The sequence below is a fragment of the Centroberyx gerrardi genome, chromosome 23 (assembly GCF_048128805.1).
Source record: "Centroberyx gerrardi isolate f3 chromosome 23, fCenGer3.hap1.cur.20231027, whole genome shotgun sequence".
In the NCBI taxonomy this organism is placed as follows: domain Eukaryota; kingdom Metazoa; phylum Chordata; class Actinopteri; order Beryciformes; family Berycidae; genus Centroberyx; species Centroberyx gerrardi.
Window position 1 is genome coordinate 2,621,781 of NC_136019.1, and position 14,998 is coordinate 2,636,778.

Genomic DNA, 14,998 nt, shown 5'->3' on the forward strand with positions numbered 1-14,998 from the left:
AAAAGGTGGTTCCACTTTTACCATGTGATATGAGTATGTGCTGAATGTTGAAATAAGTGCTGTCTGCTGTAACTGTTTTTTAAGCTGCAAAACCTGCCCAATGAGGAGTTTTCTATTCTATAGATACATTTGTGACACATGGAGATTAAATGAAATGATAATTAACCATTACTCTTCTTCCCATCTTCCAGGTGCTTATACTGAGCAAGGACTCAGTCAGGAGGGTCCTCAAGGGGGCCCTCTCACAGGAAGGTGACCACCAATTCAGCTGCCGAGAAGAACGCCGGGTAATCTGGAGTCGGCTACTCAAGCTGATCAACAAGGTAAAGGTCACCAATCCAGATCTGTCCTTCACGGATAACCCAAAAGAGGCCACGCTGCATCTCAACGTTGAGAATGCACTCTGGATGTTGTCCACTGGCTACATGAAAGTAAGGGATATGCTGGAATATGCCCATCCATCCAACTCCGGATCGGCACTTTGGGACAGATTGTTCATTGCTGTACCTTCCGGTGCTCCCCAGCAATCCCGTACCCCCCGGGCCTCGCGTACCACCCAGGCCCCACATATCCCAAAGGCCTCCGGTACCACCCAGGTCCCGCGTACCACCCAAGCCGGGCATACCACCCACGCCCCGCGTACCACCCAGGCCTCCGGTACCACCCAGGTCCCGCGTACCACCCAGGCCCCGCATTCCACCCACGCCCCGTGTACCACCCAGGCCTCCGGTACCACCCATGCCCCGCGTACCACCCAGGCCTCCCGTAACACCCACGTCTCGCATACCACCAAGGCCCCGCGTACCACCCAGGCCTCTCGTAACACCCAGGTTTCCGTTACCACCCAGGCATCCCATACCTCAGAGGCCCCCCGTGCCCCGCAGGCCTCTGGTACCACCCAGGTCTCCGATATCACCCAGGCCTCCGGTACCACCCAGGCCTCCGGAACCACCCAGGTCTCCTGTACCTCAGAGGTCTCCAATGCCCTGCAGGCCTCCGGTAACACCGAGGTCTCCGATGCCACCCAGGCCTCCGGTACCACCCAGGCCTCCAGTACCACCCAGGCCTCCCGTAACACCCAGGCCTCCAGTACCACCCAGGCCTCCAGTGCTCCGCATGATTCAGGTACCACCAGGGTCTCCGATATTACCCAGGTCTCTGGTACCACCCAGATATCCGGTACCACCCAGGCCTCCAGAACCACCCAGGTCTCCCATACCTCAGAGGCCTCCAATGCCCTGCAGGTCTCCGGTAACACCGAGGCCTCTGGAAACACCAAATTATCCGATGCCACCCTGGTCTCCGGTACCACTCAGGCCTCCGGAACCACCCAGGTCTCCCGTACCTCAGAGGCCTCCAATGCCATGCAGGACTCCGGTAACACGAAGGTCTCCGATGCGACCCAGGCCTCCAGAACCACCCAGGTCTCCCATACCTCAGAGGCCTCCAATGCCCTGCAGGTCTCCGGTAACACCGAGGCCTCTGGAAACACCAAATTCTCCGATGCCACCCAGGTCTCCGGTACCACCCAGGCCTCCGGAACCACCCAGGTCTCCCGTACCTCAGAAGCCTCCAATGCCCTGCAAGCCTCCGGTAACACCGAGGTGTTCGATGCCACCCAGGTCTCCCGTACCTCAGAGGCCTCCAATGCCATGCAGGACTCTGGTAACACGAAGGTCTCCGATGCCACCCAGGCCTCTGGTACCACCCAGGTTTCTGTTACCACCCAGGCCTCCGGTACCACCCAGGCCTCCGGAACCACCCAGGTCTCCCATACCTCAGAAGCCTCCAATGCCCTGCAAGCCTCCGGTAACACCGACGTGTTCGATGCCACCCAGGTCTCCCGTACCTCAGAGGCCTCCAATGCCATGCAGGACTCCGGTAAGACGAAGGTCTCCGATGCCACCCAGGCCTCTGGTACCACCCAGGTTTCCATTACCACCCAGGCCTCCGGTACCACACAGGCCTCCGGAACCACCCTGGTCTCCCGTACCTCAGAAGCCTCCAATGCCCTGCAAGCCTACGGTAACACCGAGGTGTTCGATGCCACCCAGGCCACCGGTACCACCCAGGTTTCTGTTACCACCCAGGCCTCCGGTACCACTGAGGCCTCCGGAACCACCCAGGTCTCCCGTACCTCAGAGGCCTCCAATGCCCTGCAAGCCTCCGGTAACACCGAGGTCTCTGATGCCACCCAGGCCTCCGATACCACCCATGCCTCTGGTACCACCCAGGTTTCCGTTACCACCCAGGCCTCCCATACCTCAGAGGCCTCCCGTACCCCGCAGGCCTCCGGTAACACCAAGGTCTCCGATGCCACCCATGTCTCCGTTACCACCCAGGTTTCCGTTACCACGCAGGCCTCCCATACCTCAGAGGCCTCCTGTGCCCTGCAGGCTTCCGGAAACACCGAGGTCTCCGATGCCACCCAGGCCTCCGGTACCACCCAGGTTTCCGGTACCACCCAGGCTTCTGGTACCACCCAGGTCTCTGATATCACCCAGGCCACCGGTACCACCCAGGTTTCAGGTACCACCCAGGTATCCGATACCACCCAGGTCTCCAGTACCAACCAGGCCTCCCATACCCCAGAGGCCTCCCGTGCCCCGCAGGCATCCGATATCACCCAGGCCTCCGGAACCACCCAGGTCTCCCATACCTCAGAGGCCTCCGGTACCACCCAGGTCTCCAATATCACCCAGGCCTCTGGTACCACCCAGGTCTCCGGTACCACCCAGGCCTCCGGAACCACCCAGGTCTCCCGTACCTCAGAAGCCTCCAATGCCCTGCAAGCCTCCGGTAACACCGAGGTGTTCGATGCCACCCAGGCCACGGGTACCACCCAGGTTTCCGTTACCACCCAGGCCTCCGGTACCACCCAGGCCTCCGGAACCACCCAGATCTCCCGTACATCAGAGGCCTCCAATGACCTGCAAGCCTCCGGTAACACCGAGGTGTTCGATGCCACCCAGGCCACCGGTACCACCCAGGTTTCCGTTACCACCCAGGCCTCCGGTACCACCCAGGCCTCCGGAACCACCCAGGTCTCCCGTACATCAGAGGCCTCCAATGCCCTGCAAGCCTCCGGTAACACCGAGGTCTCCGATGCCACCCATGCCTCCGATACCACCCATGTCTCTGGTACCACCCAGGTTTACGTTACCACCCAGGCCTCCCATTCCTCAGAGGCCTCCCGTGGCCCGCAGGCCTCCGATACCACCCATGTCTCTGGTACCACCCAGGTTTACTTTACCACCCAGGCCTCCCATACCTCAGAGGCCTCCCGTGCCCCGCAGGCCTCCGGTAACACTGAGGTCTCCGATGCCACCCAGGCCTCCAGTACCACCCAGGCTTCCGGTACCACCCAGGCTTCCGGTACCACCCAGGTCTCTGATATCACCCAGGCCACCGGTACCACCCAGGTCTCCGGTACCACCCAGGGCACCGGTACCACCCAGGTCTCCAGTACCACCCAGGCCTCCCATACCCCAGATGCCTCCCATGCCCCACAGGCCTCCGATATCACCCAGGCCTCCGGAACCACCCAGGTCTTCCGTACCTCAGAGGCCTCCAGTACCCTGCATGCCTCCGGTAACACCGAGGTCTCCGATGCCACCCAGGCCTCCGGTACCACCCAGGTCTCCCATACCTCAGAGGACTCCGGTACCACCCAGGTCTCCAATATCACCCAGGCCTCTGGTACCACCCAGGTCTCCGGTACCACCCAGGCCTCCGGAACCACCCAGGTCTCCCGTACATCAGAGGCCTCCAATGCCCTGCAGGCCTCCGGTAACACCGAGGTCTCCGATGCCACCCAGGCCTCGGGTACCACCCAGGTCTCCGGTACCACCCAGGTTTCTGTTACCACCCAGGCCTCCGGCACCACCCAAATCTCCCGTACCTCAGAGGCCTCCTGTGCCCCGCAGGCCTCCAGTACCACCCAGGTCTCCGATACCACCCAGGCCTCCGGTACCACCCAGGCCTCCGGTACCACCCAGGCCTCCGGTACTACACAGGTCTCCCATACCTCAGAGGCCTCCCGTGCCCCGCAGGCCTCTAGTACCACCCAGGTCTCCGGTACCACCCAGGTCTCCCGTACTTCAGAGGCCTCCCGTGCCCCACAGGCCTCCAGTACCTCAGAGGCCTCCAATGCCCTGCAGGCCTCCGGTAACACCGAGGTCTCCGATGCCACCCAGGCCTCCGGTAAAGATGACTTGACCCCAAAGGTGGAAGGCCACTCTGCACCTCCAAAAACAACCATTGATGATAACATTATGGATAAGGAACTCATTGAGTTGGCAAATAAACTCAGGGCTGTCATTGAAAGAGCCGAGTCAGTTATGGCTTCAGACAACTTGGCTCCAAATGATGAGGCGGCAGATGCCACTGTGGACTGCAGTGTGTCTAATACCCCTGACCTTCCTCCAAGCAACTTGGCCACAAACTGCCTTGGCAAAACCACCAGCAAGGCAGTTGAGTCAGATGACAGCCAAGTGAAGAAGCCCAGGGCAAAACAAGAGAGGGGGAGCAGAAGATTTTCTGGAGGACTCTGGAAAACCCACAGCAAGAGGGGGGAAAAGAAGACTTGCATCGAACAGGACGAAGATGATGCTTCAGACTCCTGCGATGAAGCCCACGGCAAGAGGGAAAAAAAGAAGAAGGGTATCAGGGGATTTTTCAGAGGCCTCTGGAAATCTCTGACCTGGACACCTGACATCAAAGACAACCATGAGGAAGTTTACTATGCTGCAGACTTCGCTTGGAACGTCCATGTTCAAGCCCCCAGCCAGAGGGCAAAAGCAAATATGTGCATCCAACAGCAAGATGCCGATGCTTCTGCCTTCAATGATCGAGCCCACAGCAAGTGGGCAAAAAAGAAGGCTAACCGAAGACTTTCTGGTGGACACTGGAAAACCCACAGCAAGTGGGCCAACAAGAAGACATGCATCGAACAGGAGGTGGACGATGACAAAGTTTACTTTGCTGCGGACTTCACTTGGAACGTCCATGTTCAAGCTCCCAGCCAGAGGGAGAAAACAAAGACCTGCATCACACAGGGAGATGACAATGCTTCGACCTTCAGCGATGAAGCCAAGAGGGCGAAGAAGAAGAAGGGCGTCAGCAGATTTTTCAGGAAATTTCTGTGCTGCATGCCTGACCCTGAACAGTAAGACCACTAAGTCACTGTTCAAGCTCCCAGCCAGAGGGAGAAACCAAAGAACTGCATCGCACAGGAAGATGCCGATGCTTCGGCCTTCAGCGATGAAACCCAGCATAGAAGAGGATGATAACACCTACAGTGGAGATTAACATTATAGAATCACATCTAGCTCCATCTGTTTTCCTTTTCAAAATAAAAAAAATTAAATCTATATATTACTTTCTTGGTTATTTATTATACATGTAATTCATTAATTTGCTTAATTTACAACCTAGTGCACTACGATGGATCAATGAGACATCTTTAAAAAGTGATAATACAGCATTAAACTTTATTCCAAATATAATATAATATAATACAATACAATATAATATAATACAATATAATATAATGTTGAGTGTTTCAAAAGTATATATACATGTATTATTACATGTATACATGTATTCTATATTCATTATGTTCTTATTATATCTGTTATCACGCAGCTAATTATTACATTTAATGGGGACTATTTAACTTTTTCCATTACTGCGCACTGGTGGCAGTGACAAGGCAGAATCAGAGCGGGTGTAGTAGAAGGAAAACCACTCTCAGATTGGCCTGGTCGGCCAAAGGTGCTACTGGAGCCGCAATACCGTCACAAACAACACTTTCATGTTGATTTTTTAATTTGAGACCGCTTGGCCAATAAGCGTTGGTGAGCTATAATGCTGGGGGGGGGGGGGAGATGTGTCAGAAAAAAAAATCTGTGGTCATGCAAGCTATGGTATTAGGAGATGCTGGAGCTGAATTCATTTCAAAACCACAAAAACATCTGATAGCTGCATATTCACATGAACAGGTTTAAGGTGTTTGCAGACTGTGCCATTTTGTCCATCTTAACTCTGTCACAGACACATTTTTCACATCTGGGAAAAATATTTTGTATTCAAAGATGGTTAGCGGTCTTTGTTCATTCGGGACAAGGTCAAGGACAGCCAATCCATGGAAAGGCTTCAATATTTAGCCTACAGTCTGACAGGCTGATTATCAAGATTTTACTTCTCTCCAATCATCTGACATAAAGTGAACGCAAAAGACGGTCACAATTGCACAGTCTGCAAAAAGCTTTAGCTATGTAGCCCCATTCACACCTAATCATTTTTTACTCATTTACACTTACTTACTTAAAATGATGGATTACATTCGTCTATGCAGCATTATGTCTCTGAGCAGTTTTTAATTGATTTTAAAAAACAATAGGAGCCTATGACTTCTGGGAGGTCGGACAAACCTGCAGTAGAACAGACAGTAGGTGCTTCTGACTGTGGCAAATACATCGGTGGGTTTATACTTTGCATGGGCATTAAAGCATCTATGTGTCATATTTCTGCTTTACTGAAGCATAATATGACAATAAATAAATATCAGCAGAGGTTCCCGAATAGTAGTAAGTGAAACAAACAGCCTGCAGAGATTTCTGCATTCAAACACACAGGAGCGGGCCGAGGTTGAAGGCCCTCCTACCACACCAAGGTCCATTCAAAAATCTGTAAATTGTTGTTGCCTTATTATTGGCAAAAAACACACATCGGAAAATATAACTTGAGACTTTATTAGTAATCAGTAGGGTGTTCTGGTAAATCCGGCAACAGCTTGAATTTTAACAGACCGGCCGGCGACTTACCTTTGAAATGTTCCAAATATTCACAGAGAACAGGAATCGTGGTCATGTCAGGATCCTAATCACGGCACACGCAAAGGTCTTGTGGTGACCTCTGCCCTTTTCAAAAGCACCAACGGCAACTCCAATCACCCATTAGAAACAGATATGACAATGAGAGAGAGAGCTAGAGAGAGAGAGAGAGAGAGATAGGGGAGGAACAGGAGAGGGAGCGGGGGAAAGAGGAAAAAGATGGATGGAATGGGACGGGAGGATAGATGGCAAGATAGAGGGAATACACAGGCTGTCTGACAGAGGTGGGGTGTGGCACTGAATGCACACACACACACACACACACACACACACACACACACACACACACTTTGGAATATGTGAATATTACATAATTTTTCTTCTTTACAACCTCATTCATACTTGATGCCCCTCCAACTCAAATGACCTCCAATTTAACCTATACAAGAGACAGCGGCTGTAAATACTGTTTAACCTGGAGTGTCTTTACTGCTACCAGACCTACATCATTATTCACATCCTAACAAGTCTAGTGGAACTATTATACCATGTAAACTTTTGGCTAAAATGGTTCAAAACATCAATTACATGCCTAACACATCTTCCCCACTTAATTTTTCCACTGCAACATGCCTAGTAGTTCAGTGACCCTTGATTTCTAATGTAAGACAATATTTCAGAAATGTTTTCAGCTCTCTAAAACATCAACGGTAAACATCAGGTTTTGGTTTTGGTGGCTTCTTTCTAGAATCACTATTTCACACCAACATTCAACAATCATACAGGGAGAAATGAAATCCATCGGAGAAGAGGAGAGAGACCAATTTCTACACTGACAGCAGCCTCAATAGACCACAGTGCAATGCAGCAACAAGACAGGTTGCATTTTGAGTAAGGGTTGACTCATTTTTTCATGTCTGGAAAAAGTTGCTCTCTTGCTCTTATGCCATCACTATCAATATTGCTATTGCTCTCTGTAGGCCTCTTTCTCTTTTGTCGAAAGGCATTCTGGGAAATGTAGGAAATCCCTAACTGAAGTAGAAGTAGACGAGGCAGCTTGAGGGAAAGTGGGTTCACCAAAAAAAGTTAATTACAACACTTCAGAGGTGTGACCAAGTCAACTTTGCTTGAGTCTCAAGTCTTGAGGCACAAGTCTCAAGTCTAGACCTCAGTTGTTTAAAGCTAATAAAGTGTCCATATCATGACTTTAGAAAACATTTTTACCTGGAACATGAATCTGTGTCTCCCTGGTCTGGTTGATGTTCTGCTGTTGAACTCTACAGGTGAACCTGTTGGTGTCGGTCTTCTCCACAGTCACTCTGCTGCTGACAGTATAGAGGCCATCAGGACCTCTGACTGTCTCTGTAGGTCCAGCAGAGAGGATGTTTCCCTCACCGTCCAGCCAAAACACCTCAGGCTCTGGGTACCAGCCTTTAGATTCACACCCTAAAACCACTTCACTGCTGTCTTTGGTAATCTCATTGACAGGAGAGGAGACAGCACCTAATGATGAGTAAGAGGAGACATTTCAAACAATGGTTTCAGTAGAAATGGAATAACGATGCTTGGCACGGCATACAATCATCATCTGGATGAACAAAGATGAAGAAAACACACACAATGATCATATGCCCACTTACCAACAACAAGCTGAACAATAGATTCTCTACCCAATGAGGGGATGAAGCATCTGTATTTTCCCTCATCAGAGAGTTTCACTTTAGAGAGTTTCAGTGAAATGTCTCCGTGCTTCAGTTTGTCGATGAACAGTGACGTTCTTCCCTCGTAGGACGGATGTTTACTGAGCTCAAGTTCCTGACCATAACGCCACACATGGACAAATCCGGGGTTCAGGTCAGGTCTCGCCCACTCCAGTGTCATGGCAACAGCATCCATGGCAGGTTCCAGGTGGCATGGCAAAATTATGTCATCACCAACAATTGCCACTAAGTGCCACTCCAAGTGCCTGTAGAGCAAAACTGATGAACATGACATCAAATTGCATCACCTCTTAAGAGTTTTGCTCTTACGTATTGTTGGTACAGAAATTGATAGTATGTCATTTAACAGCATTTATACATTATATTACATCTAAAGCCTAATCATGATTTTTTACCTGTGTTTGTGTATAAATTACCTCCACAAGAGTGTGTTAGAAAAAGAAGGACAACAGTGTGATGGAAAACCAAGACACTGAAGACTCTGAGCTGAGATATAAGAGACAGTCCGTCCTTCAGCTGAAGCATCCTGGAGTTCTGAAAATTGACATAAACCAGTTGTGAAATGTTAATTTCCAAGAAGACCATGTGGAAGAAAAAATGCCTTTTAAGTGGTATTTATGCAAAATAATCAAATCTCAAATATCTCTTCAACCAGTCAAAAATGAAGTTACTCTAAAAATGCTTTAGGGTCTTTGTCTTTGTTGTTATCTGCCAACAATCATTCAATCAAGATTTGTTATTTTTTATTTTTGCTTTCTCATTTTAGAATGAAGCTCTATCAGATTTTGAGAAAATCATACGAGTAGTTTTCATCCTTCATAGTGCATCCATTTATTTGCATGTAAAATGTCAAACTGTCAAACTACATCCACCATGTTGAATAATCTAACGGGACATAAACTGTTCAACAGCTCCCCCTGCTGGTCGTTCCTTTATTTTAATACCCATGTTCAAGTTCGTAGACAAATACATTTTATTTTAATTGACTTGTAGTGTGAATACAAACGTGGCCTGGTGAGCAGTTTCAAACCTAAAACTTTCACTTTTACAATATTGAATAATATAATAATAATTAAGACATTTTCTCTACAGATGCCCTTCATTGTGTTTGAGAACTAGTTTCACTTTCATCTGTCCAAAGACTGTAAAACAGTTAATTGTGTAAAATGTGTTTTGAAGCTGCCAGGTTTGTTTAACATATTACACTTATATATCCCACCGTTTCTAAGTTACAATGCAAGTCCAATCACGTCAATAAATTGCTGACGTGTAAACCATGTAAAACCAATATCCGACAGTTTGGTGTTATGAAAAAAAGGACTTTGTGCTCAACCGCTCAAAATAAACGCTACAGTCTGTTTTCCAAGTCAGTTAAGTGCTGTTGAAATTTTACATGATGAAATTATTACATTTCATACATATTTACTATAAAATTTGCGCGCAATAAATGACTCATGTGAAAAAATAGTTGTTTGAGAGGAAACCAACAGCTGTGAAGGTAGACCAGCTTTTATTCTAAAAATAGAAGACAACGTATTTCTTTTAATTAAAAAATAGGAAAAGCATTTCTAGAGTAAACAATTTAAGAATAAGAATTTAATTAAAAAGAAAAGCCTCCATACCTGTTGCATGATAGAGTCACATCGAGGAAAGTAAGCCGCACGTCCAAAGTCCTCAAATAAAATAATAAATAAATTAAAAAAATAAAACGCTCCTGGTCACCTGTACTGGGTGGTAATGTGTGTTTACTTTGTGTTTTACTGTCTATCTGCTGCAGCTTACTGTGTTTGTCTATTAGACTTTAGCCTAGGACTTTCATTAATATTGTTTTCAATGGAGAGTTTTAGTGTCCCATGGTCTAAATGTCACATAGTCTACAGGCCTTTCCACCCCACAAGGAAAACAACTCTGGAGGAAACACCAATATAGGATTGCAGCATATTTGCTGGTTTAAATCTGTCTGAAGAAAAGATTTCAAGACAAACATGACATTTATCGAGCTATTTACAATGATCCAACTTTATTTATTCACACACAAAAAACTATGAAGTCACCTGATGTCACATTATACAGGTGTGATGCACTGATGGAGATCCTTATGTGAATTCTCACCAAGGGATAATGCACAAGTTAATTATCACAGTATTATAATATATTCAAAACAAGCAAAACTAAGCAACACAATCAATCATGATAGAAAAAAATACAAAAATATAAATATCCTATGATAAAACAAAGTGTCACAAAGTAACTAGTGTCATCAAAACCTGCTTCTGTGTTTGATTAGTGTCAGCTCTTCCCTCCATGTCCTTATCTTTCTCCTGTAGGTCTTCCTGAGTCTCTGCTTCTCTCTTATTGAAATCCATGTTGGATTTCTCCAGCTGCTCTGTGATTTCCTCCAGACTTTCCAGAGGTTTTACTTCCTGCTGTTCCTCTGCCTGAAGCTCTGTCTCCTGTCTGAGATCTTGGTTTTCTCTCTCTGCTGCTTCTTGCTGTATTTTGAGGTCTGTCTTCTCTGTCTCCCTCTCTGTTACTTCTCTACTGACTGACTGAAGCTTCCTCTCTGTCTCATCTATCTCTTTCTCTTTCTCCTTCAATTTCACTTTGATTTGCTCCTTCTCATTCTCTGTTTTCCTTTTACTTTCTGTCACTCTAGTAATTTCACCCTCTTTAATCTTCAGTCCTCTCTCCGGCTTCTGTAGCTGTTTCTCAAGCTCTGCCTTTCTCCTCTCTAGATCCTTTTTGACCTCTAACAGAGGCTTGTTTCTCATCTCTTCTACTGTCAAATTCGCTGACTGAAGCCTCCTCTCGTTCTCATTGTTCTGTTCCTCCTGTCTCTCTACCTCCTCCAGTTGTGATTTGAGTTGTTCTCTCTGGTTTTCCAGTTCCTTCTTCTCTCCCATCAATTTAGCAACTACTTCTGTCACCTGTTTCAATTCGTTCTCTTTCTTCCCTCTCTCATTCATCTCTTTCTCCTTCCATTTCACATTGATTTGCTCCTTCTCGTTCTCTGCTTTCCTCTTCCTTTCTGTCTCACTAGTAATTTCACCCTCTTTGTTCCCCAGTGCTTTCTCTGTCTTCTGTAGCTGTTTCTTAAGTTCTGCCTTTCTCCTCTCTAGATCCTTTTTGACCTCTAATAGAGACTTGTTTCTCATCTCTTCTACTATCAAATTTGCTGACTGAAACTTCCTCTCATTCTCATTGTTCTCCTCCTCCTGTCTCTCTACCTCCTCCAGTTGTGATTTCAGTTGTTCTCTCTCGTTCTCCAGGTCCTTCTGCTCTCCCGTCAATTTAGGAAGAAGTTCTATCACCTGTTTCCCTTCATTCTCTATCTCCTCTCTCTCATCCATCTCATTATCGTTCTCTGCTTTCCTCTCATTTTCTGTCACTTTATTCACTTTATTCTCCAGTGCTTTCTCTGTCATCTGTAGCTGTTTCTCAAGCTCTGCCTTTCTCCTCTCTAGATCCTTTTTGACCTCTAATGGAGGCTTTTTTCTCATCTCTTCTACTATCAGATTCGCTGACTGAAGCTTCTTGTCATTCTCATGGTTCTCCTTCTCCTTTCTCTCTACCTCCTCCAGTTGTGATTTGAGTTTTTCTCTCTGGCTCTCCAGTTCCTTTTTCTGTCCCATCAATTTAGCAAGTAGTTCTGTCAACTCGTTCAATTCGTTCTCTATCTTCCCTCTCTCATTCATCTCTTTCTCCTTCCATTTCACATTGATTTGCTCCTTCTCATTCTCTGCTTTCCTCTTCCTTTCTGTCTCTCTAGTAATTTCACCCTCTTTGTTCCCCAGTGCTTTCTCTGTCATCTGTAGCTGTTTCTTAAGTTCTGCCTTTCTCCTCTCTAGATCCTTTTTGACCTCTAATAGAGGCTTTTTTCTCATCTCTTCTACTATCAGATTCGCTGACTGAAGCTTCTTGTCATTCTCATTGTTCTCCTCCTCCTGTCTCTCTACTTCCTCCAGTTGTGATTTGAGTTGTTCTCTCTGGTTTTCCAGTTCCTTCTGCTCTCCCGTCAATTTAGGAAGAAGTTCTTTCTTCTGTTTCCCTTCGTTCTCTTTCTTCTGTAGCTCTTCCTCAGTTTTTGCCTTTTTCTTGTCCAGATCGTTATCTGCCTCTCTTTCTACCATCAGCTGCTCTCTGTCTCTTTCTCCTTCCATCAGAACTTGAAGTTCTGTGTCGTTATTTAAAGATTTGGTCTTCTTCTCTCCTCTCTGTTCAGTTTCATCTTTGTGGTGCATCTTGGTCTCTGTGTGCAAATAGAAGCAAGAAACTGTTGATGTTCATTTGCTGTGTTTGTGTTGCCTTTTGTAGACAAAAGGTGTGAAATTGAAGACACAGCTGCAGGAGCACAACAGAAATGTGATGGTGAATCTAAAAAGAGGAGTTTTACATTAAAATAACAGGAGAGAAGACATTTACTTGCCTAAAAGAAAGGCATTACAGCATATGCAGCATTTCATTCCAAAATGAGACATAAACAATTTTAAAAAAATAAACACCTTTTCTGACAAATTGACTGAGTAAAATTCAACATGGAATACTATTACATTTTTCTCCACCCTATAACCTTACAAAATCTTAAAAAAAAATATATGATCACAAGTATTTTATAATATTGAACAGTAAACATTGGGCTCATGTTTTTTAAATGCATGTTTTGTCCTTCATATCACTACAACCATCAAAGAGCTGTGACAGTAACTTGACATTAAGGAAGGAGAAGGGAAATTAATTTGTGACTTACTGATTTTGTTTCGTTTCCATTTCCACTCAACAAAGACAACTGCAACAATACACATGAAGACGACAGCCAAGACAATGATGATATAAACAGCAGAGCTGGGCGGGAAGACATCATCTGAAATGATAAAACACAGAACAGCATTTATATAAAACTAGACCTCAGCTGTTTAAAATAAAGCGTCCATATCATGAATTTAGAAAACATTTTTACCTGGAACATGAATCTGTGTCTCCCTGGTCTGGTTGATGTTCTGCTGTTGAACTCTACAGGTGAACCTGTTGGTGTCGGTCTTCTCCACAGTCACTCTGCTGCTGACAGTATAGAGGCCATCAGGACCTCTGACTGTCTCTGTAGGTCCAGCAGAGAGGATGTTTCCCTCACCGTCCAGCCAAAACACCTCAGGCTCTGGGTACCAGCCTTTAGATTCACACCCTAAATCCACTTCACTGCTGTTTTTGGTAATCTCAATGACAGGAGAGGAGACAGCACCTAATGATGAGTAAGAGGAGACATTTAAAACAATGGTTTCAGTAGAAATGGAATAACAATACTTGGCACGGCATACAATTATCATCTGGATGAACAAAGATAAAGAAAACACGCACAATGATCATATGCCCACTTACCAACAACAAGCTGAACAATGGAATTTCTATCCAATGAGGGAAGGAAGCATCTGTATTTTCCCTCATCAGAGAGTTTCACTTTAGAGAGTTTCAGTGAAATGTCTCCGTGCTTCAGTTTGTCGATGAACAGTGACGTTCTTCCCATGTAGGATGGGTGTTTATAAATCACAAGTTCCTGACGATAATGCCGTACATGTACAAATCTGAGGTTCAGGTCAGGTCTAGCCCACTCCAGTGTCATGGCAACAGCATCCATGGCAGGTTCCAGGTGGCATGGCAAAATGATGTCATCACCAACAATTGCCACTATTGGCTGAGATGGACCAATCACCTGAGGCTGACCTGGGAAGAAATAACTCTCATTACAATGCTGGCTTCTTTTTCTACTTATATGGAATGGAAATGAAAAGTGAAGTGAAGTGCTGGTCATGGCTGTTGCATTTGCCGTAAAGTGATTGAAAACCTGTTTGAAATGTGGTGTTGTTTTGGACCTAAACCCCCCAGCCCCCTCCCCTTATTTCTGGACTTTCAAGGTTGGCAAGTAAGCCTAAAACCAGCAAGTGCCTGGAGAGCGAAACTGATGAACATGACATCAGATTGCGTCACCTCTTAAGAGTTTTGCTCTAACGTATTGTTGTTACAGAAATTGATAGTATGTCATTTAACAGCATTTATATGTATAAATCCATTATATTACATCTAAAGCCTAATCATGATTGTTCACCTGTGTTTGTGTATAAATTACCTCCACAAGAGTGTGTTAGAAGAAGGACTACAGTGTGATGGAAAACCATGGCACTGAAGACTCTGAGCTGAGATTTAAGAGACAGTCCTTCCTTCAGGTGAAGCATCCTGGAGTTCTGAAAATTGACATAAACCAGTTGTAAAATGTTAATTTCCAGGAAGACCATTTGGAAGAAAACATGCCTTTTAAGTGGTATTTATGCAAAATAATCAAATCCCAAATATCTCTTCAACCAGTCAAAAATGAAGTTACTCTAAAAATGCTTTAAGGTCTTTGTCTTTGTTGTTATCTGCCAACAATCATTCAATCAAGATTTTTATTTT

At 46.1% G+C, this 14,998-nt stretch overlaps 1 protein-coding gene across 1 annotated transcript; it reads right to left on the reverse strand.

The window, feature by feature from the left end:
* Nucleotides 1-12,840: 12,840 nt before the first annotated feature.
* Nucleotides 12,841-14,781, reverse strand: LOC139911085 (butyrophilin subfamily 1 member A1-like). The gene is made up of 5 exons (XM_078281812.1): nucleotides 14,737-14,781; nucleotides 13,931-14,243; nucleotides 13,515-13,793; nucleotides 13,358-13,418; nucleotides 12,841-12,898 (listed from the first exon to the last, which is right to left on the reverse strand). The coding sequence occupies exons 1-5, from the start codon at nucleotides 14,779-14,781 to the stop codon at nucleotides 12,841-12,843; spliced, it is 756 nt and encodes a 251-aa protein (XP_078137938.1).
* Between the last annotated feature and the right edge of the window lie 217 nt (nucleotides 14,782-14,998).

Coding starts and splice junctions, on each gene's coding strand:
- LOC139911085 (XM_078281812.1), bottom strand. CDS start 14,781: ATGCTTCACCTGAAGGAAGGACTGTCTCTTAAATCTCAGCTCAGA. Junction 14,244..14,736: donor CTCTTAAATCTCAGCTCAGA/GTCTTCAGTGCC, acceptor GGTCCATCTCAG/CCAATAGTGGCAATTGTTGG. Junction 13,419..13,514: donor GACACAGATTCATGTTCCAG/GTAAAAATGTTT, acceptor TTATCATTTCAG/ATGATGTCTTCCCGCCCAGC.